This window comes from Filicampus tigris, chromosome 20, assembly GCF_054856515.1.
Source record: "Filicampus tigris isolate MCC_2025a chromosome 20, RoL_Ftig_1.0, whole genome shotgun sequence".
Classification (NCBI taxonomy): domain Eukaryota; kingdom Metazoa; phylum Chordata; class Actinopteri; order Syngnathiformes; family Syngnathidae; genus Filicampus; species Filicampus tigris.
Window position 1 is genome coordinate 7,114,269 of NC_141236.1, and position 25,846 is coordinate 7,140,114.

Below are 25,846 nucleotides of genomic sequence, written 5' to 3' on the forward strand. Positions count from 1 at the left end.
TGTTGACTGCAAAATCACAATTCAGTGATACTTTAATGTGTTGATTCTGGCAAATGAAGATGGCTCATGACACATTGAGATCAAGATTTTTATTGTTGCCAAGGGAACAGACAAGAGTAGATCCTATCAGTAAAAACCCCGTAAATGTCACCACTGAATGACGGTCATACAGCAGAGCCTACGTATTTTCCTCCTAACACGTTGCGTGACAACGCCATGGATATACATGTTTTGAAGGTGACGGCCATGTCATTAAAAATAGAAGCACGTTGTGTCCTTGAACGACTCAATGTGTCGAATACCTTCTTAAGCAAGCGGGGGAAATGGAAAACTGCTGTTAAAAGTCCAAGAGAGGCACTTTTAATAGCAGTTCCTGTTTGCTGGACTGACTGTCCCCATGTTTCTCTAGTCCTCCGTTTTGGCTTCCATCTCCTCTGCGTCGTCATCTCCGTCCACCTCGGCGTTTTCCCTCTCGAGCCGCTCCAGCTGCCGGGCCAGCTCCGTCTCGTCAGTGTCCGTCACCACCTTGGGCTGAAGGGCACAGTTAATACGAACGCTCCTTGTTGCTACAGTTACCTTGAAAAAGTCACTTGGTTACTGTACTGATTATTTATTTACATTCGACGACGAAATTGCTGAACATAAAATTGTGAAATCCCTCAATGCTGTTTATTATTAAGGCCTCGAGAATATAACGCCAATACTTTAGCTCACCTCCATTTGAATGTTAAAGACGCCCCTCTTCTCTTCGATTTTCTCCTTGATGGCCGCCATGGCTTGGTTGAGGACAGAGAGGCCCTCTGTGCGCTCCAGAGTGGTGGTGGTCATCACATAGCGGGGAGGAGCGATCAGATTGATCTATGGGGGATAGATTGGCCTCTTTCACATTGACATCATTACAGCAGACTCTTCATTATGAAAGTGAAAGTTAAAAGCTCTTTGTAGGTGTGTCCTGTTAAACTGCTAAATATTACTGACCACTAAAACAGGCAATATAATTTAATAAAGGGGTCCTCGATTTTACGACTGGTTACTCGTGTGGCAACAAAACTGAGGACTCCTAGTACTTGTACATATGTTGATGTGGCGTGATGTGTGTGGTTGTTGGTAGTGGTGATGTCACCTTAATGGGCATGGCCTCTGTAGAGCAGCCCAGTCCTGCCCTCAGCGCTTCCTTCACGGCGTCGATGCCCTCATAGCCATAACATGCCACTTCAATGTCTGCCATCAAGACAACAAGAGGTGAGATGCTTTTTTTTCTTTTGTCAGGAATCCAAGTGATATTGGAAAAAAATTTTTTTTTTCTTTTTCGTTTTGCGCCACCTGCTCGGATCTTGACAGCCTGCGGAGTGAGTCGCCTGTTGATGTTGTCAATAAGCACGGCCCGCTCTTCTTCTGTCAGGTCCAGGTCACACAGGATAGAAGGATCACTGCACCAATGGAACACACACGTCACGGCATCAAATTAACAACATTCCTGTCTTCAATTTGTGTAGTCACCAGTGTTGGTTCATCTGAATAAAACACTGCTATCCCTGTCAACATAATCCTTTTAAATTCAACCAATTAAATTGGCCGGCTGAATAATCAGTCAGGCCCTAACAATGACAACCGTGCTCATCTAGGTCATCTTAATGATGATGATTGACATTTTGATAGTTTCATCTTGAACAGATAGAGCAAGAAGCATCATACATACTTGACTGTTTTTTCTAACACAGGGTACTACCGGGATAAAGTGAGTAACATGGAAACAAGGTCAAAGATTGTTTGCGTGTTTGTATATCAGTCCAGCTGACAGCACTTACGACACGGCCTGTTTGAAGACGTCGTAGGCGCCGTATCCCGGCCGCTTGTACTTCTCGTCAAAGACCCAGGCAGTGCGCTGGTACAAGCTCTCCAGCTGCTCGTCTTTGCTGTACTCCAGCACTTCGGCCACGTGTCGCAGGATGCTGTATACCTGCGCACACACACGTGCACATAAGGATGTGAACTGAGCAGTAAGTATGATTACATTTGCTTGCATATTATTTGTCAAATGTGTATACCTATTGACATTTAACTCAATTTATTGATCAATTTCTTCAGGGCAGACTTTAGCTACATCTCAGTCCTATTTCCTCTTCTATGGTTTCCACCACACTATTGGTGTGGCTCCACAGTTTACAACAGGATTTGAATTTGTAAGCAAGTCAGAACTATAACTAGGAAAGTCATACTTTCACTTAATATTTGTATTAAAAAACTTCTAGACAATGATTATAAGACAACCCAATAAAAAACAGATGAAGTGAGGGTCTGATGGTTTTAACATTTAAATTTTGTTAGTGTTCAACTTTGGACTTTCAACTAGATTGTATTGTGTCTGTTTATGACACACAAAAAAAAGATAGCTGTTAAATGTGAACGTGACTCACAGTTTTAGATTTGGTGAATTTATCTTCACACTTGATGGCCTCTTCGGGTGAAACTCTTCTTTTCGATAGATCAATGTATCCTAACGGGAAAGCAGCAGAGACACATGGTCGCCAATTTTTCCATGAAATGAAGAATAGCGCACGGTGAGGGAAGCTTGGCCGCCATGCTCACCTTTCTCTTTGTCTACTCTGATGACCACCACGCACTCATTGCGTCCTATGCGGATGAGCTTGTTGATGGAGCGAATACGCCGACGCGACAGCTCGCTCAGGAGGATCATGCCCTCGATGTTGTTGTACTCCAGGAGGCTGACGTAGGCGCCCATCTCGGCGATGGACCTCACGTTCACCATGACCACGTCTTCCACCTCTGGGAAGCGGTGCTGGTAGAATCGACAGCTGAGCCCCGGCATCGCTATTTGAAAGAGTGAACAAAAAATGGCATGAGTGAACTACACTGAACACCCACCTCGGGTAAGAGTTTTTGAGTTATAGTTTGATGTATATTTAGGGTTTAAACTTAATATAATCAAAACATTTGTTTTCTACTCATAAATGTTCACTATTCGCGTCAGGGCTTCGTCACTAACCTAATAGCGAGGGTTCACTGAGAAAATGTTCTTTGATAACGTCTTTTTCAATTAATTTTATACATGAACTTACAGTGTTTATTTTTAATGTATTTATTTAGATATTACTGCACAGCTGTACATAAGATGGGAGCTCTAAGAGTCATTTGGAAATTGTACTTTATTACACAGTATTTAGTGACTTTTTAAAAAATCATCTTACATTCAATGAATACTCCCGTTATATTAAGAAAAACTAATACTAAAACTAAAGTATAACGAATCATTTTACAAATACATTAAAAAGAATCGAAATTAACTGAAATGAAAAAACAAGTAAAACACTAAATATATTTTTATATAGACACATATTTGTGTATTTCAACTAAATGTTTGCCAAATGTGGCTTTCCCACTAAACAACATACACATTTGAGCCACAAGTTCTCATCATCGCATCATCGTGCCAACTCGTACTTTCTGGTTTAAAGATAAAATCGTCCCAGAGTTGTCGTACAGTTTACTTACATGACTATAACCCACAGCTGGAGAAAGTATTGTCAACAACAGCATTCGCACTTTTTGTCGGACACAAGATGATGCAACGGAAAAGCTCTAAACGTGTTGATTTCCAATATAGATACAATAAGACAATCACAGATACGAACATTGTAATGTCTACCATTCGCGTAACATATGAATGGTCCCCTACTACCACAAAACAAGAAAAGAGTTTTAAAAAGATAAGAAAAAAAAACAACAAAAAACTAATAGCATTATTAGCTTGAAGCTAGTAGCCGGGTGCCCACCTCACATGCGGCACATGCAAGCAAGCACTGCTGGCAGCTAGCATCGCCCACTTGCCAGTAAAAAGCCCGCTTTGTCCGTTAAACCTCACCTGTGTCATGTGTTTGGATTAGAAAACCCTTTAAAGCGATTCACTGCGTGATCAAATATCCAAGTTTGCTCCCGTCGGGTTCGTTTTAGTGATTGAGAATTAGCATCTGTTAGCTCGTATTCACGGCTGTGCTAATTTTTCGACCCGGAAAAGATCGTCATTTTTTTCCACCCGTGCATGCGCACAGCAGATCATCAGGCGTCACGTGACAGAAGGTCAGCTGATCCACGGCCGGAGAGTCCGACAAGATCATCTCAACCTGTGCTTGAAATCCCGCACGAAAAGCATTACATTTGATCCGGGAATACGAAAAATTGGCAAATTACACCTTCGAGATCACCAGAAAGCCGACAAGATGTCTGGAAAGGACAGAATCGACGTATTCCCATCCAGAATGTAAGCTTGTTTGATAGCTACGCTTGCTAACTGCTTAGCATCCAACCACAAATTACTGCGATTTTATTTTTCTGCGTCCGTAATCATTTGCATGGACATGCACTTCTCGGCTTGGATCTAATGCGATGCAATTCGGTTTAATTTCTTGGTTAGAATTTAAAAGAGGAAGAGTCCTTGTCATGTGACGTGGAGCTGCAGCTGACACTTCACTAACGTTTTCTTGGCCAATGATCAGATTGGAATTACGTAGTAAACAATTTTGTATGGCATAATTTTGTAAGTAATGTCGAGCTTTCCCAGTATAATACATTTAGAAACTACAAAAGAACATCATGAATCGAATATTCAGTTGTACTTGTTTATATGCAGTGAAATGAAACTTGACCAACCGCATTATCCAATTTATTTTATTCACCCTTTATTTATTACCCTTTAAAAGATTTTTTTTCAATTGAGTTGTACAGGTATCAGTTTCATTTTTATATACTCCAAAAACTTGGCATTTGAGCAGAGTTGTGTATACTTTTTATATCCACTGTATAAATTGAATTTTACGATAAATAAGGGTGACATGCCCAGTGGGATATAGAACACAACCATGTGTTTTCACTTATTCGTAAGTGAAGTGACATCCTGCAGTTTTATTGTCATGTCAAATCTGCCTGTACTGAATGCCTTGCTTAGCAATGAGCAAAACTGTTCCCTGCCTTTTTCCTCCCAGGTGCCCTTTTTACAAAGTCCACAGAAAAAGAGCTATAGAAAATTGATGGATGTTTTGTGGGCTTTTTATAACCCTCAGAGGATTTTTTGTTTTGTTTTTAGAATTGCTCAGGAGGCCCGCTCAAATGTTTTTCCCATGTTGTGTTGTCTGCTCGAGTGTCCCCATGACGTGTTGCTGTGTTTCGGTCGGCAGGGCTCAGACCATCATGAAGGCTCGTATGAAAGGAGCGCAGACGGGCCGCAACCTGCTCAAGAAGAAGTCGGACGCTCTCTCCATGCGATTCCGTCAAATCCTTCGCAAGATTATTGAGGTCAGTTGTTGTTTCATGTTAAAATTACAACCTGAGAAGGGACGTACAATTTTGTTTGGGAGTGTATTAGTTAAAGACTTATTTGTTGTATTTTCTCTTTTCAGACAAAGACCAAGATGGGGGAGGTGATGAGAGAAGCGGCCTTCTCTTTGGCTGAAGCCAAATTTGCAGCTGGAGACTTCAGGTAAGATTAGTATTTAAAATGGCTGAATGAGCATGTAACTAAAATTTTGTGTCAACAGCACTACAGTCATTCAGAATGTCAACAAAGCTCAGGTGAAGGTGCGGGCCAAAAAAGACAATGTGGCAGGTGTTACCCTTCCCGTTTTTGAGCATTACCAAGAAGGCGGGGATAGTAAGTAAAACAATATTTGGATTAAATATGTATACAAGTGTACATATTTTCCCATCAAGTTTGCATCCCTGTTTGTGATTTTCAGGCTATGAGCTGACTGGCCTGGCCAGGGGAGGAGAGCAGCTCTCCAGGTTGAAGAGGAACTATGCCAGAGCTGTCGAGCTGCTAGTGGAGTTGGCCTCTCTACAGGTAGCAGGGTTTTGTAATAGTTGGGGATTTTTTATTTTAGTTAGTTTTCCTTTCTTTTTTTTTTTTTTAATTGAGTTTTAATTAGTTTTCAGAACGGGTTTGTTATTTGAAGTATTTGTTTGAGTTTTTTGTTGTCGTTTTTATTTCTCGTGTGCAAGAATTAAAAAAAAAAAATGAAAATCCCGGTAAGTATTATCTGGTAAATACTCAACAAAAATATTTTAAAAACAACCATCCACAAATAAAATACAATTACTGCATAACAGTTCACAGACTTTTCCACTGCCGATTGCTAAAAGAGTTTCACACACCCCATCTGGAAGACATCCATTGGGGTACATTAGATCAGTGTTTTTCAAACTTTTTTGAGTCAAGGCACATTTATTTAATTGAAAAAATCCCGCGGCACACCAGCAGCTGAAATTGTGAAAAAAAAAAGCTTATTTTAACAAGATAAGTGTTATATTGTTTATAGAAGCATTTTTTAACATTGAAGAATGACGTTATATTATAACGTCTTGAATAGGAATTAAATAAACACAAAGAAAAAAGTATTTTATAATGTTTCATATTGATACTTACTCAGTGTGAAACATGGGCCTGATTGGACAAACATGCGTCACTAATTCGCTTGTCTCTAAACAAAGACAATTGGCTACCTGCTGCTGCCACCTGCCGGTATGGAAGAGTACTACAATGTAGTAAAGCCATGATCACGCTGCCAAGCGCTAGACAGCACAGGCACACAAATGAGATAATTTCCCACGGCACACCTGACAATACAGTTTGAAAAACACTGCATTAGATCACCAGCCTAATACACTAAATTAGAAATTCTGTATTCACATTTTGCTCCCAGACATCTTTTGTCACTCTGGATGAGGCCATAAAGATCACCAACCGCCGTGTGAATGCAATTGAGCATGGTAAGCTTGAACAATTTTGCCAATTCATCCCAAATTGCACATTTTATTTTCAAGACTAATCACCGTCCCTTTCAGTTATCATCCCTCGGATCGACCGCACCTTGACATACATCATTACGGAGCTGGACGAGAGGGAACGAGAGGAGTTCTACAGGTCGGTGTCCTCTTGAGTTCCTCATTTGTTTTTTTTGTCAACGTCTCATGGACGCGTCTCCTCGTCCTCTCAGGCTGAAGAAAATCCAGGAGAAGAAGAAGCAGCTGAGGGAGAGGACGGAGCAGGAGATTGCCGCCCGCCTGGCCAAGTTGGGCCCCATCGCAGAGCCCTCCAACATGCTGACGGAGGAGACAGACGAAGACCTGCTCTTTGAGTAAACACCCTGTTGCCAAGGCAACCCTTAAATCTATTTATTCCGTGCCTATCAGGGCAATGTCTCAGTCTACTCGTGAAGACACTTTGTGTTGTGCGATATGTTCTGTTGTGTCGTACTACAAAGAATCATGTTTCCATACTTGTACAGAACTACAAAGCAGTTAAATGAAGTATAAATAGATATCATATCCGTATAAAGATTACACTTAAAAGTAAATTGTGATTAATAAATGTTTTCTCCTCAGTTTGCATGCTGCAAATAGTTGTGCTAGTCAAGAGCGTGTGAGTGCCATTACCTCGTTTAAAAGATGTTTACCTTAAGAGACCCTTGCTGTAACACACATTTCAACAGGTCATCAAATAAAAGGTGTACCCACTATTTGCTGTTATGGTGCCACGCCAAACTCAACTCCGCTGAACCCTGGCGGCCATTTTGCACCACGCTGTTGCATTTAACACATTTTGGTCAGGTATGAAGAACAGGCTCATTCATTTAAAGAAGTAGGGGGAAAAAAGAGGAGTTTGCAGTATAATATACTGTTTAATGATAACCAGTCATGAAGACAATAGATTTTGTTTGAGGGCTTTGATAGAACACAAATGAGAAAAAAAAAATACTGATCGTGGTAAGAAGAAAAAAAAAGTCTATTCACAAATGGAACTGTAGCCGCTTAAAGCAATGTACCATTATATCATTTCCATGCTCCAATTGTATACTCATACAATTTAGGAGTAAAATGTTTACAGTTTGCCTAGAAAATCTGTATTTACATTTATAAATATTTAGATATGTCTATGTTTCATAAATGGCTAAAGCAGAGGGGGAGAAAAAACACAAAGGAGACACACAGATGAAGAATTGTAAGAAACCTGAGTCCATCTCTGAGGAAATGTGCAAATGAAAAATGGACCATGTGTCCTTCAACTGGATCCTTCAAAAACGTCCACGTGCCTGTCCTGAGGAGCTCAGCAGAGCCAGGAGGTGGGCACCCACTGCGGCTCGGTGTCCAGCTTCTCGATGAGCCTGCGCAGTTCAAAGAAAGCCTCGTTGGGCTCCGCGTTCACGATGGTGGCGTCAAAAACGTGGCCGAAGTCCTGCTCCATCTCGCGAGCCTTCTCGATGACCTCCTTCAGCTCCTCCGGCTGCGCGGGACACCAAATGTGACTTTGTGTCAAGTTTTCTTTACATTTAATACCAAGTCAATCTATCTTCATGTCGTCTGCGACAGATTCCCGCCGCAGGAGCGTGACCACAGTATTTCATACCTTGGGTGTTTTTCTCTCAGTCGCCAGCAGGGTGCGCAGTCGTTCTTGAGAAGGAGGAGCAATGAAGATGACGAAGGGCTTGAGATTGGAGGACCTCAGCACCTTCAACGACTGTTGAAAAAGAGTCAGAAAGTATTAGACCAAAAAAAAAAGGTAAGTTTTTCTCCCCTTATTATTTGAATGCGTTTTCTAGTAAGAAACAACAAAAGCAGCACGGTGGACTAGTGACAGAACATCTGCCTCAAAATTCTGAGGTTCGGCCTTTGAGGTCTCACGTTAGTGGTCGTGCTCGCTCTGCAGCAGGACCATAATTACAGAGTAGAAAACAGTCTGATGTAGCGAGACGATGTTATCGTACCCTGGTGTGCAGGCAGAGCAAGCAGATGCGTCCGGAGTTGACCACGTGTCGCACAGAGTCCGTGCTGGTTCCGTACAGGTTCTTCTCGTACTCCCCGGACTCGATGAACTTCCCCGTGGACAAGTCGGCCTCGAAGCCTTGTCGACTCACAAAGTGGTACTCGCGGCCGTTTCGCTCGTGTATCCTCGGGCTTCTGGTCGTGTCTACATGAACAAAGAGTTGCAATGAAATCACAACCTGTTAAAGTGTATATATGTATATATATTTTTTTTTTTTCAAAGAGGAAGTCAATACCCCCAAAATTATTTGAAATATGTTCTATGCGGCTGCACTAGTCTAAACATGGCATTCTGATTAATAGCATTTGTGGAATATAAGTTAAGCAGCAAAATCCGCTCGTTTTTAGCCATCTCAGGGGACGGCCATTTTGTCAATCATGTTGACTGAAAATGACATCACGGATCACCTGTTTACTGAAGCTGAGCAGTGATTGGCTGTTACCAGAGCAACTGTGATGTCATTTTCAGTCGACAGCACATGACAAAATGGCCGCCCCCCGAGATGGATAAAAGCGGGTGGGTTTTGCTGGTTAATTTGTATTCCCCAAACGCAATATTAATCAGAATATCAAGTTTAGACTAGTGGGGCTGCATTCAACATATTCTTGTCACGAGCATTTTCGGGTTGACTTCCCCGTTAAGTGAATTCCTCTAACTTACGCGGGACGGCGACGGCAAACTTGTCCGGCTCAACGGCGAGGAGCCTGCGACGGAGCTCGTCGTGGCCGCTGTTCGTAGGAGCGATCAGAGCGATGGGACGTTTGCGGTTGGCAGGCTGGTGATAGAGAGACATCTCCTCGTAGGTCAGGACGTCGTCGCATTCTGAGGAGATCGGTGGGAGAGGGCGACAAGGTCAACGTGAATGTCGCGACTCACAGCAACCAGCAGAGGGTGTCATTGATTAAGCCCCTCATCTCATTTGCTGCCTAAACAGGGTGCTGTAGAAATTACAGTATGCGTTTATCCTGTAATCTAAATTAGCTGTATGCTAACTTCGGCTGGTTTATGTGCAGATTTGACCCAAAAAACTGCTTGTGTTTGTTTGTGTGCACCACATGACTTCATAGGGTCTCTCCAAGTGATTTAGGCCCCTGCTGGGCACCTGTTGGTGCTTCCTCTGATCCGTCTGTGAGGAGAAGACTAATCTGAGCCAAGCACAGGCCAGGTCATGTCCGCTCTAGCTAGAAGAGTCTGTGATGCATCTAAGCAGACAATGTTTGCACACTGACCAAAGCCGCTCTGTTTGACAGACAGACAGTGAGAGTAGAGCGAAAAGGCAAGCGTGTTGATTTTTAATTTTTTACCAGTGTTTTTGCTCAGAGGAGACGTGCTCTTCTTCTTCTGTTTCTTGTTTTTCTTCACATACCAACGTTTCCCTGAAAAAGAAGACAAGGTTATTTGTGATTGCAAAATCCTTCCTTGCCCAGTTGTAACCTTCAGAGTGCACAACAACATGATCTTCTTACCTTGTTGTTCTCTACTCCTGTCTGGTGTTGCTCTCTTCAAGGTCTCTCTCTGTTGCTGGAAGCACTTCCCTGATAAATACAGTGACACGAGAGTTTGCAAAATTTGCTGTTTTTATCTTTCGGTTGAGTTGGCCCACTTTCCATTTCCACTGCTTAACCTCCTTTGTAGCAGGCACAAGCTTGGGTCAAAGAGTAATCTCAAATAATTCTCAGGTGTTTGATTTAATCTGCTGGACTTGCCAGATGGGCGGGGCTTTCCTCCTGGGATGGCTCAGATAGTGCCACGTTGGAAGCCTGCTTCAATGTATTTATCGCTTGTATTTTCCATTCCACTAGTTGGACAGCGCTAATACTCATTTTCATGTCGTAGCTGTCAAGTAAACAAATGATCCATATCCATGATCAACCCTGGTCTACTCCCAACCTGGAATGAGTCCCGCCAGTAACTGGTTTTCTTCGTCTCCATCCCTGTAGGCCTGCCACCAGTTGGGGTCGTCCTGGCTGATGACGTGGAGAATATCCCCTCTCTGGAAAGACAGGCCCAGCTCCCGACATGGCACGAAAGGATCATCCGAGGGGTCGTAGTCAAAGTAAGCTCGTACGTGCATCTGTGGAACAGGAATCGGGAGAGCGGGGGCTTTTTAAAAAAAATTTTTTTTTTCAACACGCTCTTTGCTGCCCTTGCCTGCATGTGTGCGTGCAGACAGGCCACACAGGTCCACCTTTGAGACTTACCACAGTCTGTCTGTGTGGGGCAGGTTTAATCTGAGAGCTCGGGATGAGGAGGAAGGTCAAAGTGCCGTGCATTTGTTGCTGGTGGATGAGATGAATTTCCATTAAAAAAAATATGACGTTAATGTCGTCACTGGATGTAACGTTCCAGTTCCTGACAAAATATTATGAAATATAACGAAGTAGTTTGTCTTTATCAGCCTGCTGCTGCTGAAGGTACCACGGACAGCTCCCATCAAGGTTATTATAGTTAATAAAAACTAACAAAATAATGAAAACTATAATTGGAAAAATATTTTCCATACCGAAATAAGAACAAGAGAGGTTTTAAAAAAATAAGAACTGAAACTACATTCTAAATTGATAAAACTAACTAATGGCAGCCAAAATGTCAAATAATTTTATCCATGAGCTATCGGGACTTGTTTTAAATGTTTTTATTTCGGTATTACTGTTCAGACATACAGAAGAAGGACGGTTTAACGGTTGTTTGGGAATTGTAGTTTACTTTTTTTTATTTCACACTTGAGAAATGCTCAAATGACAAATAATATATATATTCAAAAAAACGAAAACTAATACTACAACGAATAAAAGCTCAACTCTCTAATTAGACTAACTAAAATCAACTGAATTAAAAAAAAAAAAAGGGTCAAAACAGAATGAAAAAAATTAACTATTACGAAAACACCAAAACAATTACAACCCTGGTTCTCACCAGTAAATCGTGAACTTCATTGACGTGCTTCCCGCGAACGGAGACGCCGTTGATCTCCAGGATCTCGTCCCCCTCGTTGAGCAGGCCGCTGCGCTCCGCAGTGCCGCCTTTCACGACACGGCTCACCACCACGCTGTCCATGTCATTCCGCACGGTTGCGCCCTGGAGGCAGACGCACGCACCGTTCATACATTCAAGGGTGCCGAGCATCTCCCATCGCCCTTGAGGTGCTGTGTTTGACTTAAGAGGTTACTTTCTCCCGCTGACCATTGCCTCTTGAGTTAAACATTCAAGAATGTCGATGGCGTCTCACCAGCGGAGTGTCACGATTCTTATGCAGCCGCACCATTTTCACGGTTTCCCCAAAATACTGGATCACGTTGTCCTCTGCCATTTCTTGCACAGCTAAGCTGTCATGTGCTTGCATAAGCGCCTGTGCACACGAAGGAAAGAGTCAGGATGCATCTGTAATTTTTATTTATTTTTTTTCTTATAGAGGAAGTCAACGCAAACATTTTTTTTTTTCAAGAATATGTTCTATGCAAGCCCACTAATTGAAACAGGGCATTCTGATAAATACCGCGTTTGTGGAATAAGTGTTAATCCACTCGTTTTTAGCCATCTCTGCGGGCGGCCATTTTGTCACTTCTGTCGACTGAAAATGACATCACAACTGCTCACAACGACCAATCACGGCTCAGATTCAGAAAACAGGTCAGCCGTGATTGGTCGTTGTGAGCAGTTGCGATGTCATTTTTAGTAGACAGAAGACAAAATGGCCGCCCCCAGAGATGGCTAAAAACGAGTGCATTTTGCTGCTTAACTCATATTCCACAAACGCAAAATTAATCAGAATGCCGTGTTTCAACTAGTGGGCCTGCTGGGAGCTGGGTTGACTTCCGCTTTAAATCCACATACAGTATTTCAAATAAGTCCCCAAAGTCATGAAATATAGAGCCTGCCAAGATTGTACGGTCATGTCTGCTGACCGCACATGAATCACGCCCTGCTCTACCTTCACCTGTCAATCATATATACTCGTACATTTGTTCTAAAATGTCTCAAGTCAGCTGCAGGCTGAAAAATGTATACTGCTGTGTTTAATAAACAGTGAAGAAAGCGCAAAATTGATATGACAGGGTCTTTAACTGCTGTTCATTTACCACTGTAGGGGAAGCCCGAAGGCAAAATCGTGCGTCGCACGTCACCTGACCTGCAGATGAGGATTGGTGAGCAGAGCCCTTAGCTCCAAGCCTTCCCTCTGCTGGCTGGACTGGAGGATCTTCTGGACCTGAATACACACACACAGCAGTGGAAGGTCACATGATTTATCTGAAATCCTGAGGGAAGATCTTTGAAAAGTGAAAAGTGTTTTCCCACAGACACCCATGTATTCAACCCAAACATTTTTTTCTCAAAATATGTTCCCAGGGCTGCACAGGGCTCAGGTAACGACCATTCACGGCTGACCCGTTTTCTAAAGCTGAGCCGTGATTGGTCGTTACCTGACCCTGAGTAGTTGTGATGTCATTTTCAGTCGACAAAAGTGACAAAATGGCTGCCCCCAGAGATGGCTAAAAATGGGTGGATTAACTCTTATTCCACAAACGCAATATTTATCAGAATGCCTTGTTTCAAATAGTGAGCTTTGCTGGGAACATATTCTTGAAAAAAATATGTTTGGTTTGATTTCCCTGACAACATTAATCCTTTATGAGCGCCACAGTTGGGAGATTCACCACATCAACAGTGTATTCACGCAATCACACGACTAGCCTGCTTCATAAAAGGGCATCTAAACATTCCACACGCCGCCTTTAAATCGGAATGCAATTTCACACTCCAGAGAAAAAGACATTCATCCTGCCATAAAACAACTTTTAGCTCCCTTCCACGCATTCATTGCAATTTTGTGTTATGTTGAAGCATATTTGTTTCTTCTGACAAAAAAAAAAAAAGATGGCGGTGCATGCGAGTATGAATGCTTGTGATTGGACTTAATCAAACTGCGCTTGTGGATAAATGGTAGGGAAATGAGGATTACAAATGTTCCTTGGTGTCTTGTTCGCAGTCTGCCATGACACTAATCAAGCTCACCAACAAGGTGACGCACTTCTCGCGCCCTCCCTCCCGCGGTGCTGCTGCTCCTCCAACCACACTATCGTAAGCTGCTGGAGTTTCTTTTTCTGGCCTGCTCCCTGCGCAGCGCCGCGCGGGCCGCTAAGAGATTAGCTCATCCAATAGGAGCGTCCGCCACCGCCCGGCCGCGGCTATTGGGCGTTGTTAAAACGCTTCGGCATCCGTGCCTCGCACGCCGGTTTACGGGAAGGCGACGCGTTGCCATGTCTGCGAGCAAAATAGATCCGCTCAGTCGGGTTGTCTCAAGACTGGAATAGCGGCGGCGCTGCTCGGTGGCCTTTAAATGAACTTTACACACCTCATGGCTGTTTTTTTTTTTATCCTTTTTTTTTTTCCCCACCCCATTCCTATTACCGAGTCGACAACTACCCCTTTGCCGAAATAACAGCAAAGCGTGTTACAATGCATGTCTGGTTCTGTGACAGCAAACAACACAAGCTCAACTGTGCAGGGACATAAGTCAATTACTGCTGCTTTGCTTTAGGACCGACTGACTTTTGTGTTGGGGCTGACAAGACTGCAAACTGCTTTGAGGTTGATATACAGTACAGTATACTGTACTTCTCATACCTCAAGGCATAGCTCTTGCGCTTGCACTGTGAGGGGCGAGGTGGGCGTGACGCGGTTCATCTTTTGGGACACAACAGTGTAGACGCTGTAGGCGCACTTGAAGTCGTCCTTCTCGAGCAGCTGGAGCAGCAGCTCGGCGTCCTGCTGGCTCTGAGCGTCAGTCACGCATTGCTGCACCCACTTGACAGCCTGCAGAAGCTCCTCCAGCTCTGACGGAGGTGGACACACAGGACACATTAGGGCTGTGCAATTAATCCAAATTCAATGACAATTACGATTATTACACTCCACGATTACACAATCGTAAAGATTGATTAATAATGTGCACTTATTTCCTTGTTTGCACAACGAAATCACACTTGAATTTATACATTTGCACCTTTATAATTAATTTGAACATTTTGTTTGGTCCATTTCTTTTCACAGAAATGTATTTGTCCTCATATTTTTTTTGCTTAAAAATGGTCTTTTTTTACCCCAAAAATAAATGATCGTTTGGATAATCGTGAGTTCAATTATGACCAAAATAATCGTGATTAATATTTTTTTTTTCATAATCGAGCAGCCCTAGGACACACGTTGCATGGATGATGATTTTACCCGCTTTCTAATGTCACGTGGCTAAATGGTTCATTTTATATGCAGCACACACAGGGAATGTGATTAATACCAGAGTGTGATTTAGACTAATCGTGTTTCATCCTTGACTTGAGAGCAGAACTGTAGCTCGATTCAAACGGCTACTAAAAGAGAGCTTTAATCACCACTAAACGCCGCTTTTTCTGAGAAATGCATTTTATATCATTTCAACTTCGTGGGAACAGTTTGGGCAAGGCACTTTTCTCTTTCTCTTTAAGAAATGTTCTTAAAGGCATGCTTGGATGAAATTAAGTGGAAGAATGTGACTCAAGTCCTTGAAACACCTCAGGGATGGACAACCACAGAAATTGTGAGCAGGCACAAGTGCTCTTCAGGGTGAATGGGCTAAAATTCCCACAAACACGCCAACATTTTGTAGAAAAGTTTCAAAGAAGAGTGGCCGCGACTATACTGTCCAGGCTTCCTCATTTTACGAGGTTACAGATGGTGCACAATTAACTGGAGCACGCTCAGTTACCTCCATTCACTGTTTCTTGTTTTATATTGAAGTGTTTTTCATAAAAACATTTCATGTAATTATGACTTTACGACAGAGTTTTTCTAATTGACTATGGCGTGGATTCAGAAAAAGCAAGATTTTCCCAATCCACAATCCTACTTAAGGAAATAGTTTGAGGTTAGCAACAGGAGTGATTCGCGGGTAATTCATTGCGACTATTGCCGGCAGAAAAAACACCAGCTTCTGGCATCCAAAATTTGCTGTAATAATACAAAAAAAAACCAACAACAACAACATAAAAGTAAGGTGTATTTTTCAGTTGCTGTTATTAGCTAATTTAGCAAAGCCGAAATAACAGCATTTAAACATCGCGGCTGACCTGTTTTCGGAATCTGAGCCGTGATTGGTCGTTGTGAGCAGTTGTGATGTCATTTTCAGTCGACAGAAGACAAAATAGCTGCCCCCGGAGATGGCTAAAAACGAGTAGATTAACACTTATTCCACAAAGGTAATATTTATCAGAATGCCCTGTTTCAACTAGTGGTCTTGCATAAAACATATTCTTGAAAAAAAAAAAATGTTTGTGTTGACTTCCACTTTAAGTGAGTTAAATCAGTACTTTAACTTTCAATGCCACCCACTTGCATGCCTGCCCTCTGCTCCGCCTCCTCAATAGTCATTGTTTGGCATTCTTTTGTCTCGAGTTATCTCCAACATTCTTCCCTGACGTCTGCATGACTCTGTGAGCCCCTGTCAAGACCCCGAGATAACCACTCCAGTCAACTCACCGGCAAGCGGAGCCTGGGAATGTGCATCTTTGGTGGCATTCTCCTTCCCCTCAAAGGTGGGATTGTCGACGCCCACTTTTGGGTTCTGCGCCAGCTTCTTGAGCCTCAGCGAAGCGTTGGGGTCGATGTCGCGCTTCCCCCGGCCGTCCTCTTCCCTCCTCTTCTTCAGCTCGTCCTGGTAGTGCTGAATTCTCTCCATCTGGGCGCTGCAGTGCACGGGCTTGACAAGGCAACTCTCGTCGCCGGGACAATCCACCGCCCGCTCCCTGTGGTTGGCCGCCTGGGCAGTGCCCTCCTGCACATAACCGTTCATGTGGGACGTGATCATCGCTGCCCCCCAGCATACAGCTCAGACCACCACAGTCCTGGCTGAGCTCCGCTCAGCTGTTAAGAGGAACTGGTGCAGAGACTCTCATCAGGGGCCATTTTACTCCAACGGGGGATGCAAACATCCTGAAAAAACACGCAAGAATAAAGAAGAATAAAGATCCAAATAAAGCAAGACTGGAGCTGGAGCATTTTATTTTTAGTCTCACAAAGAGGTAATCATAGAACGCATTTAAACTAATACCGCTCTTAAAGTGTCACTCAGAACTGAGCGATACTATTTTGCGATACGGCACTTGTATTGGATCTCATTCCATTGCATTGAATTAAATACGGTCAGAAACAAGATACAAATATTGTATCATGTGTATTCAAATGTAACATTTTAACTTGCTGCACTTATTTACCAGGGCTCTTACCTTCTTGCACTAATCTAGACTCGCAAAATCCCTCATCCACGCATCTTCAAATATGGTTAAGATATTTTTACATGATGTTTACATATCACATGTGTCTCTTTTCTAAATTACAAATGCTCATGTGCATAAGGCTTATTATTGCCTATTACAGCTATGTTTTTTAGTGATTTCTCATAGTATAAACTATCTAGTATAAGGTACATTCACATACATTCTTACGACCAGTAGTCATTTATATCATCGACTCCTGGCAGTCCTCCCCCTTTACTCCTGACTTGCCTCAGCTAATCACAATTGGCAGGCCTGGCTAGCACCCCCCCGCCCCAACTCTTTCAAGCATTTATCTCCGTTTAGACTGGCGGCTGACAAACAGCGGAGACTTCGAGAGGGCCATCTGTCGCCACAGCCTTAATTAATCCTTGGATATCGCAGCAGGCCGAGGTACCTGAACAGGACAGTGATATATGAATATATTGTATAGGATAGAATAGGAGGTGAAATGATCTGATCATATGACCAAGGCATGACTAAGAATTAACTTCTAAAAAAACTATTATAATAGGATGAGATGAACTTAAAATATGTGCAAGCATGAAAGGATTTCATGAACACGAGCAAGCATCCACTCAGAAGATGGCTTGTGCTCATTATATTCATCTATTTAAATACCACACCAAATATAACAACTGATGTGCTATCGCTCATTTTAACATCTCCGGGGCTACCAAATCAGGGTGTCCCACATTTGGGGATGAGACCTCCGTAGGTCTTTTTTTTATTTATTTTTTTAAATCAGGCCCTCTATTATTAAAACAAATATAGTACAGTCTTTCACTGATCATCAATCAAGGGGCACATTTTCTTTCTTCTAACACATTTTCAGTCATTAGCACAAACGTTTTCGAAAACTCCGGTCCTAATGAAGCTCTTGAACTAAACATTATTGTGAAACACTACCGGTAATATTAAATGTGTTTGTGTCATGTTGCATTGTTTTAACGTAGCCTACGGATAAGAGAAGGCATTCTGTACTGTAATAGAGTGATACTTGTAACCTTTAAGAAGTGATGAAAAGTGGCCGCGCAGAACATCTAAATTGTCATTTTTATACTTGCTCGGGTTTCACCACCTATTGATGCGTTTAGAGGTGGAAATAATGTTACAGTTTGTCGCTCGAGCTTCTGCTTTGAGAAGAGATTAAATACCCGTCGTGTGTAACTATTTAGCTACTAACATGTCGTAAAACGTCAGTTCTGGCGATCATTGCTGCTTAAATGTAGTTTTGAAAGACGTTTTAGCAGGCCGATTGTGAATAAAACGTCGCATTTGTTTTTCCTAAAATTTAAATGGCACAGATTAGCTTAGTACCAGAGTGCCGCTAACTCCCAAATCAACTACGTAGCCGTGTCCCGTGCACGGCGGCGACTACTCACCACTGCGTCGTCTGTGAATACGGCTTTAAAAAAGCGTACCGCAGATCTTTCTTAATTCCACCGCTGTTTCTTGTACAAAAACAGAAAGGAAAAGGTCACGGTAGCAGATCAGAACAACAGCACGCGATGTCTCTGTTGGGGTCCCGGTGGTCCACGTCCAGCCTGTCGTAGTGAGAGTTGGGTTCAGGGACTCTTGAAGCCATTGAAGACGCGCACGAGGTGTTTTTATGCGGTCTCCCTTGGCAACACCGAGGCACCACAGCGGCACCCATCGGTCAGACGCGTAGAACGGAGATAACCTCGGGACAAAAGTGTCTCTTTTGGTCATTGGATATTATGTTTGGAAGCAGATACGATAAAATGGTAAAATGACTCGTTATTTGATTTTCATTTTAAAAGACAAACACCAAATTGAAATACAGCTTGATTTTCTTTTTTGTTGTCTGGAACGAGTAAGGAAAAGTCTAAAAACGGTTTTATTTTCCATTTTTAATTCCAAAACGAAAATGGACTACAGCACGTGACACAAATCAAAATACGGCACGTATATCTGTTTTACATTCCCAGAAATTGTCACTGACAGCATTTCTCATACTGACCAGAAGATGGCGGTATGTACAGTGATGCTCCATATAATAATAATCCATCCATCCATTATCGATACCTATTATCCTCACAATGGTCGCGGGGCGTGCTGGAGACTATCCCAGCTGTCTTCGGGCAGTAGGCGGGGGACACCCTGAATTGGTTGGATAATAATAATAATAATAATAATTAATAGATCAATGACAAGTTAATTAAAATTGACCATTGAAAATCAGACCTAGCTTTTGGATTGTGGTTCAGCAGGTTTATCTTTAAAATATAAACTTATGAAACAGGCCTGGACAAAAATGAAGGAGGTTAAACGCTATGGTGACAAACAAATCAGATTGCATTTTCTTTTAGGCTGGTAACAAGCGACAAAAATATTGTGGAAAAGCTGCCATTGCAGGCTAAAGATGAGAACAGACTATTCAAAGACACTTGTCTCTGGACACCAGACACTGAGGTCTCCAGCAAAGATGTGCGGTATTTGCTAACCCAGATGTCAAAGATGTTCATGTGAATCTAATTCACAAATTAGTATTTTGTGCACCCATTATATGAGACTATTTTATGGTCACACATGATCATTTTGTGTCCATGGTATATTAATAATGTGACCACAAATTACAAAAAATCTCATGTAATGTTTGGATCGCCATTGATGTTAGTGGATCTATTGTGGGAGCTGTTTTTATTTTATTTTAAATGAAACAATTGAGGAAATCCTCATGTGAGAAGGTGGTCCATCTCACATTCTCAATCCACAGCATAGCATTAGAGCATTATTTCCTTCGTCCTCCATGAAAGCATACGTACATACCGACATGCAGTACATACATACTTACTTACTTGTGTGTATTTATTTATTTGGGTAGTGGAGTATACGTGCACGTTATCACTGTTGTATCCTTCATCGTCCAAGCAAGAATGTTGGTCTTTCCCCCTGGTTGCAGTGGCGTATGTATGCCCGAAAATGTTGGCAAACTGACTTCTTACAAGTTGGAAGACATCTGTGATGCTAATTCGACGACACATTGGTTGAACATGTCCATATGGTCAAATTATTTTCAATCTTTTCTCAAAGTACCACCATTTTTCCTATTAAGTTAATGATTAGCATTTTTGAAATAAAGCTGTTCAACCATAATTCAAAAGCAATTTCTCATTTTCATTAGTTAGTTTTCATTAAAGTTTTATTTGTTTTTATTACTTTTCTTATACATTATATTATTATTATTACTTTTCTTAAATTATTATTATTATTATTATTATTATTTTTTTTTTTTCTTTAACAGAGGATACCAACAATTTTTCCAGGTTACATTATAGTTCACGATATCATCTTCAGGCGCTACGCTGTCGCCATCTCCTGGTCACTAGGAGAAATGCTTTCGGTGACAACTTGAAATTTAAAACAGATTTACGAGTCGTATTTTGATTTATGTCTCGTGATATATTCTATTTTCATTCTTAGAATTAAAAATTGAAAAACGAATGGTTATTTGATTTTTGTTTTAAAACGGCAACATGAAAATTGACATGCAGATTGATTTTCTTGTTTCTTTCCCGGAACAAGTAAGAAAAACCTTTTCTATTTTTCTATTTTTGTTTCGAAAACGAAAATCAAATAATGAGTCGTTTTTCAATTTTTAATATCTTGTTTCAAACGTAACATCGCACGCACGCACGCACGCACGCACGCACGCATGCATGCACCCCCACACGCACGCACAAACGCACGGACACACGCACGCACACACGCGCATACGTACGCACGCACGCATGCATGTACATATTTTCGTTTAAAAATTAAAAATTGAAAATCTAATTTTTTTTTTACTTTATAGTATCCAATGACCAAAAGAGACACGCACCCGTTTTATTTATTTATTTTATTTCTACGACAGAAAATCGAATATAGCACGGGACACAAATGGAAAAACGGCTCGTCTATTTATTTTTGGATTCCCGGAAGTTATCCCGACAGCATTTCTCGTACTGACCAGAAGCAACGATTTCCATTCCACAGTGAGCCAAGCAGTCATCATGACGCGTCAGCAGGTGGCGCTAGTGTGCAAAGTGCCGATCAACAAACAGACGAAGAAGGCTGGCTTCTATTGGTGCACGTGACGTCAGGCCTGCCGGTGATTTGGAACAGGTGTGCAGAACGGGATTCGTCGAGTGCAGCGCACAGGTGCGGCAAGATGGCGACACGATTGCTTGGCGTTTTCTCGGGTAAGTGAGCACACGAGTAAATGTTTGTCTTTTTTTGGCCGTTTCTCCTAATGCCATTTTGTTTGTTGCAGGATTTGCACACTTGAGGGACGCAACTTCGTTTGAACAAGCAGAAACAAAAGATTGGCATGGATTGGTGCACGTGACGTGAGGCCTGCTGGTGATTTGGAACGGGTGTGCAGAAGGGGAATCGTCCGGCGACCGGCCGCTTGGCGTTTTCTCGGCTAAGTGAGCACACGAGTAAATGTTTGTCTTTTTTTGGCCGTTTCTCCTAATGCCATTTTGTTTGTTGCAGGATTTGCACACTTGAGGGACGCAACTTCGTTTGAACAAGCAGAAACAAAAGATTGGCATGGATTGGTGCACGTGACGTGAGGCCTGCTGGTGATTTGGAACAGGTGTACAGAACGGGATTCGTCGAGTGCAGCGCACAGGTGCGGCAAGATGGCGACCGACCGCTTGGCGTTTTCTCAGGTGAGCACACGAGCAAATGTTTGTCGTTTTTTGGCCGTTTGGCCAATGACATTTTGTTTGTTGAAGGATTTGCACACTTGAGGCACGCAACAGCGTTTGAGGTTTGATCACAGCAATCTCAATTCACTTCCCTTTGCTTGATTTAGCACATTGTCCTCTTTGTTTGTTTTTGCTATGATTTCAAAATTGTTTTGGTTTGTTTTAATGCTGGCCAGCTTTTTTTTTTTTTTGTATCATTGTTGTGAATGACAATGCCTTCGTACTCTGCAATTGAACTGTAATGGTTCTTGTTTAACTCACTGTTTGGGGGTTTTATTGAATATGGTGCATTTTATTTCAGGTGGTATGAATGCTTTGCAAACTTGTGAATGTGATTTTGTGTACCCTTTCACGCCACTTGTCACGAATTTTCATTTAAACCCTTTCCGCTCCAAATGGTCGAAAATCCCGACTGTATACTTCCGCTGCCGGTTAAAAAAAAAAACAAAAACCTTTTGCAAGCATTCATTTCTCCGGTTTCCTGTCGGAGGGGACACTTCATTTGATTTGGACGGCAAAGCTAGCCTCATGACATGCTGTAATTTTCGACTGCAAACCTGAGGTAAGTTGTGCTAGAATGAAAACATGAATGGTCTTAATGTGTACCTGTGCCGATGACAAGTATCTTTCAGTACATTTCACCGATTCAGTTAGATGCTAATTCACTGTCGTCAACCACATTGTATTTTCGGCAGCAAACACTCATGTATTTTTTTGAAACTGTCGCTCTAGCTAGTATCTGTAATTATTACAACATTGGCATGTTCAGTTATAACGTAATTTCTGTTGATTGTTTGCAGAACTAAATATGAAGGCAGAGCTCCTTCAATACAAAGCAAGCAGGTGGACCTCAGACCAGGTGAAAATAACTGTAGTTTCAGCTTGTTTGACATTTATGGATGAAACTGTGTACAAGTTGATTCCATCTTGTCTAAACTGATTTCTTTTTTTTTCGTCTTAGTCCAATTGGAAGGGGACAGACTGTCGAAATGTGCAACCTTCATCGATGCCTCAACAGAAAGTGTTTTGTGAGCTGAAGTGACATGTTCACTGTCTACACTGAAAGGTTGCTCCAACGGAGTGGGAGGAAAAGATTTTTTTTTCTTCAAACAAATGTCATAAAACGCATGGCCATTGAATAAGTTGTTTTGATTGTAATCTACCAGTGGAAAGTTTTGTATTTCCTTGATCTTTTTTGTACATTTACTGTTAACATGCAAGTTGAGTTTGCTCTCAAACCTGTAATTGGTGTACTGTACCCTGCCTTTTCTTGTGGGTTATGTTGCAAGGTGGCGTTGGAGTGGGATGAGCGAGAGGCACCAAGATCCACCAGATGAGGGTGAGAAAACCAACAGACACAAATGACATGCGTAGGAAATATATATAAAATATATATTTCAATTGCAGTGTGAAGAAGCTGCCTGGGACGGGATACACCAAAGACAACGAGAGCAGTGTGAAGACCAGAAATGCACGAAAGCAGGTTTGTAGGGTCAAAGAGGAGCCTGATGAATGGAAAAGCTGAGCAGAGGTAACAGCACATGGCAATATGAGAAGTATGGGGCACAACTACAATGTTTTCAGGGTTTTTTTTTTGTTGCTGTTCCATAAATGAAGCATCAAGTGGCACACATGAGTATGATCTGTCCAGCGAGCGAGCGAGCGAGGGTAACAGGCTAAGTCGACGCTTCCAATCAAATAAGCAAGTGACATACAACTAGGCTAATCTGTTTTATTTCTGGCGCTTTTGCTGTGTGGATTCTGCAGCCGTAATCGGGACAAAATCTGAGGTGGACCGCTTCCCAGAGAGGCGTCGTTCTGGACTCTTCTGCGTCGACAGAGCCAGCCAGCGAGCGAGCGAGCCATGTCCTGAGGAGAAACGGCTTCCCTGAAGGAGTCTGCCTGTCGTGTTGAATTCTTGCGAAATGCTGTTTGAGTTGACATTGTGTGAACTGTTGCCGCCTGCGCATCCGGGAAGGGGTTCCGTCCGCCGTCTGTGCTCACTTCACGAGGTGGTGGTGTCACGAACCTTGGTCCACTGTGGGTTTGCTTGAAGGTCTCCACGAATGCACTTGTCGTTGCAGGATGGAGAAGGAGCCGCTCGGGACGGAGCCCACCGCGCCCGGTGGGCGCAAATAAAAGTGCAAATGTGTGGCAATATCATGGCAATGAGCAAAAGTGTCATGTTGTGCGTTGGTGCTTCTTTTGCAGGCTGGAAAAGGAGCCGGATGGAAGGAAAGGCCCGGCAAAGGTAACACCACACGTGGCAACGAAAAACAAGTGGCACAACTGCAATATTCTTGTTGTTGATGCTGTTGCAGAGCTCAGACGAAGCGATTGCACACATAAAATCAAGAATTAAGCGGCACGGCGAGTTACCTGTGTATAATTTGTCTGCGAGGGCCTCTCCATGGGGAACAGGTGGGTCTTTTTTTTTTTTTTTATGCTTTTGGTGTAGTGTATTTTGTCCTCCTCGTCCAACCTCATTCCGCTCTGTGTTCATTTCCTGCACGTTGTGGGATGGGCAGAGAGGCCGGCAGCATCCGACAGACGAGGGGAAGCCACAAAGGAGACGTTGCAATCAAAGACGCAACTGCCGTTCCCCCTTTGGTTCTGATGCTTTCGCCGTGTGGATTCCGCCGCGAGTGTCTGGGACGAGAGCCGAGCTCAAGCGTTTCCACCCAGGAAATGGAGTCTGATTTTGTATTGAGGGAACATTGTAGAATACCACATTGTGTGAAATGCTCCCTCACTACAAATGCGCTTGACTTGTTGCAGGGTGGAGAAGGAGTCAGATGCGTCAAAAGTCAGCTCGATGTGTCGGCCTCGCATCGGCCAGTGGTGAGCCTGCAGTCGACACGAACCTTCAGAAGATTTTTGGCCATGATTTGTCTTGTGATTCATATACCACTTGTGCTTGTTTAGCAATGGTGGAAGAGGAGCTGGATGGAAGGCTGGACCAAGGTAACAAAACACATGGCAAATAAAGAATCAAGTGGCACACAATAACACCATCACCCCCCCCCCCCCCCCTCTTCGCAGGGCTCAGAAGGCCATCGATGTGATGAAAAAGAGGAAGGGAGGCTGCAAGATGAGTAGTTCGGCTCTTGAGGTGAGTATCAAAGTCGTACATGTTAACATGGATGTCAAGGCCTGTTACGTTCTTTCTTCTTGGTAGCGTTCCAGTAACGAGAGGTGCAGATGCTACGGTGCTCGGAGGGCAAAGCGTCAACAATAGGGAGAGTATATATATATTTTTTTCTTCTTCCACTTGGTGTGTTTGTCTCCTCTCTGTCACTAACTCACTGGGTGTGCACTGACTAACACTGACAGCATTTTGTACTGAGCCGTGTGTCAAGGCAATGATTTGTTGGAGTAACTTGTTCTCTGAAATATTGTTTTGACATGTTTATATTTTCTTTTGTCTGAAGCGACATGTAAAGCTTCCTTTTTGTATGTTCTGAAAGTACTTTTGGACTTGAATTAAAATTGCGAATTGAATAAACCCCTTGAGATGAGCCATCTCATTTTAGAGGGGTCTAATGTTGTCAATTGATTTTTTTGTTGTTGTGTGTCTGTTGTCTGTCATCCTTTTATCAACGCAGTCTGGTTTTGGCTCAGTCAGGTGACTGCGTTTCCACTGACCCTCAACCCTCTGTGCCAATTGAGCTAAAGTTAGTAAATGAGTTTGGAGCGATGAAATGTAAAATTTGGGATGGTGCTTATCGCATGTTTCGTTGAATGTTGCGACCCCCCCTTTGTTAGCTCTCGTTACGTATGTGACATGTTGATATACCAGCATTTCATAGCACCGCTAACGTTACATAGTGACACGGTCAGACCCGAATCCACTTTTTTTTTCTAGTTAGCAGTCACTGCATATGTTTGGAATGGTCGAATAAAAGAGCATTAACTATTGGTGTAAAAGCAATTCATAGATAACACGTTGGCAAGTATCTGCCTCCCAGTCTTTTCACGCCAACTAC

At 42.6% G+C, this 25,846-nt stretch overlaps 4 protein-coding genes across 5 annotated transcripts; 2 read left to right on the forward strand and 2 right to left on the reverse strand.

The window, feature by feature from the left end:
• Positions 1-74: 74 nt before the first annotated feature.
• On the reverse strand, positions 75-4,087 carry eif2s1b (eukaryotic translation initiation factor 2, subunit 1 alpha b). The gene is made up of 8 exons (XM_086019704.1): positions 3,884-4,087; positions 2,590-2,832; positions 2,418-2,497; positions 1,809-1,960; positions 1,324-1,430; positions 1,124-1,221; positions 715-858; positions 75-531 (listed from the first exon to the last, which is right to left on the reverse strand). Exons 2-8 carry the CDS (start codon positions 2,828-2,830, stop codon positions 406-408), a joined length of 948 nt encoding a protein of 315 aa, XP_085875830.1. The 5' UTR covers positions 2,831-2,832; positions 3,884-4,087; the 3' UTR covers positions 75-405.
• Positions 4,012-7,529, forward strand: atp6v1d (ATPase H+ transporting V1 subunit D). Its single transcript, XM_086019705.1, has 8 exons — positions 4,012-4,279; positions 5,193-5,310; positions 5,415-5,494; positions 5,553-5,665; positions 5,751-5,854; positions 6,714-6,780; positions 6,856-6,934; positions 7,008-7,529. The coding sequence occupies exons 1-8, from the start codon at positions 4,239-4,241 to the stop codon at positions 7,150-7,152; spliced, it is 747 nt and encodes a 248-aa protein (XP_085875831.1). The 5' UTR covers positions 4,012-4,238; the 3' UTR covers positions 7,153-7,529.
• Positions 7,530-7,671: 142 nt separating this feature from the next.
• On the reverse strand, positions 7,672-18,771 carry pals1b (protein associated with LIN7 1, MAGUK p55 family member b). The gene is made up of 14 exons (XM_086019703.1): positions 18,525-18,771; positions 16,346-16,798; positions 14,459-14,667; positions 12,963-13,040; positions 12,063-12,182; positions 11,750-11,911; positions 11,035-11,112; positions 10,724-10,907; positions 10,300-10,368; positions 10,138-10,209; positions 9,494-9,655; positions 8,775-8,977; positions 8,417-8,527; positions 7,672-8,293 (listed from the first exon to the last, which is right to left on the reverse strand). The coding sequence occupies exons 2-14, from the start codon at positions 16,671-16,673 to the stop codon at positions 8,117-8,119; spliced, it is 1,953 nt and encodes a 650-aa protein (XP_085875829.1). The 5' UTR covers positions 16,674-16,798; positions 18,525-18,771; the 3' UTR covers positions 7,672-8,116.
• Positions 8,138-25,365, forward strand: LOC147128094 (uncharacterized). 2 transcript variants are annotated; one of them, XM_086019707.1, is made up of 16 exons: positions 8,138-8,569; positions 10,774-10,889; positions 12,921-16,401; positions 16,515-16,887; positions 21,142-21,347; positions 21,419-21,575; positions 21,643-22,719; positions 22,822-23,199; positions 23,268-23,872; positions 23,945-23,985; positions 24,072-24,111; positions 24,182-24,281; positions 24,389-24,701; positions 24,786-24,824; positions 24,903-24,972; positions 25,039-25,365. In XM_086019707.1, exons 9-13 carry the CDS (start codon positions 23,786-23,788, stop codon positions 24,475-24,477), a joined length of 357 nt encoding a protein of 118 aa, XP_085875833.1. In that variant the 5' UTR covers positions 8,138-8,569; positions 10,774-10,889; positions 12,921-16,401; positions 16,515-16,887; positions 21,142-21,347; positions 21,419-21,575; positions 21,643-22,719; positions 22,822-23,199; positions 23,268-23,785; the 3' UTR covers positions 24,478-24,701; positions 24,786-24,824; positions 24,903-24,972; positions 25,039-25,365. The 2 variants fall into 2 exon arrangements, 1 of the variants encoding a protein (XP_085875833.1); XR_015084037.1 differs by lacking the exons at positions 8,138-8,569; positions 10,774-10,889; positions 12,921-16,401; positions 16,515-16,887 and adding an exon at positions 17,428-17,532 and having other exon boundaries at positions 23,268-24,111.
• The last annotated feature ends 481 nt before the right edge of the window (positions 25,366-25,846 follow it).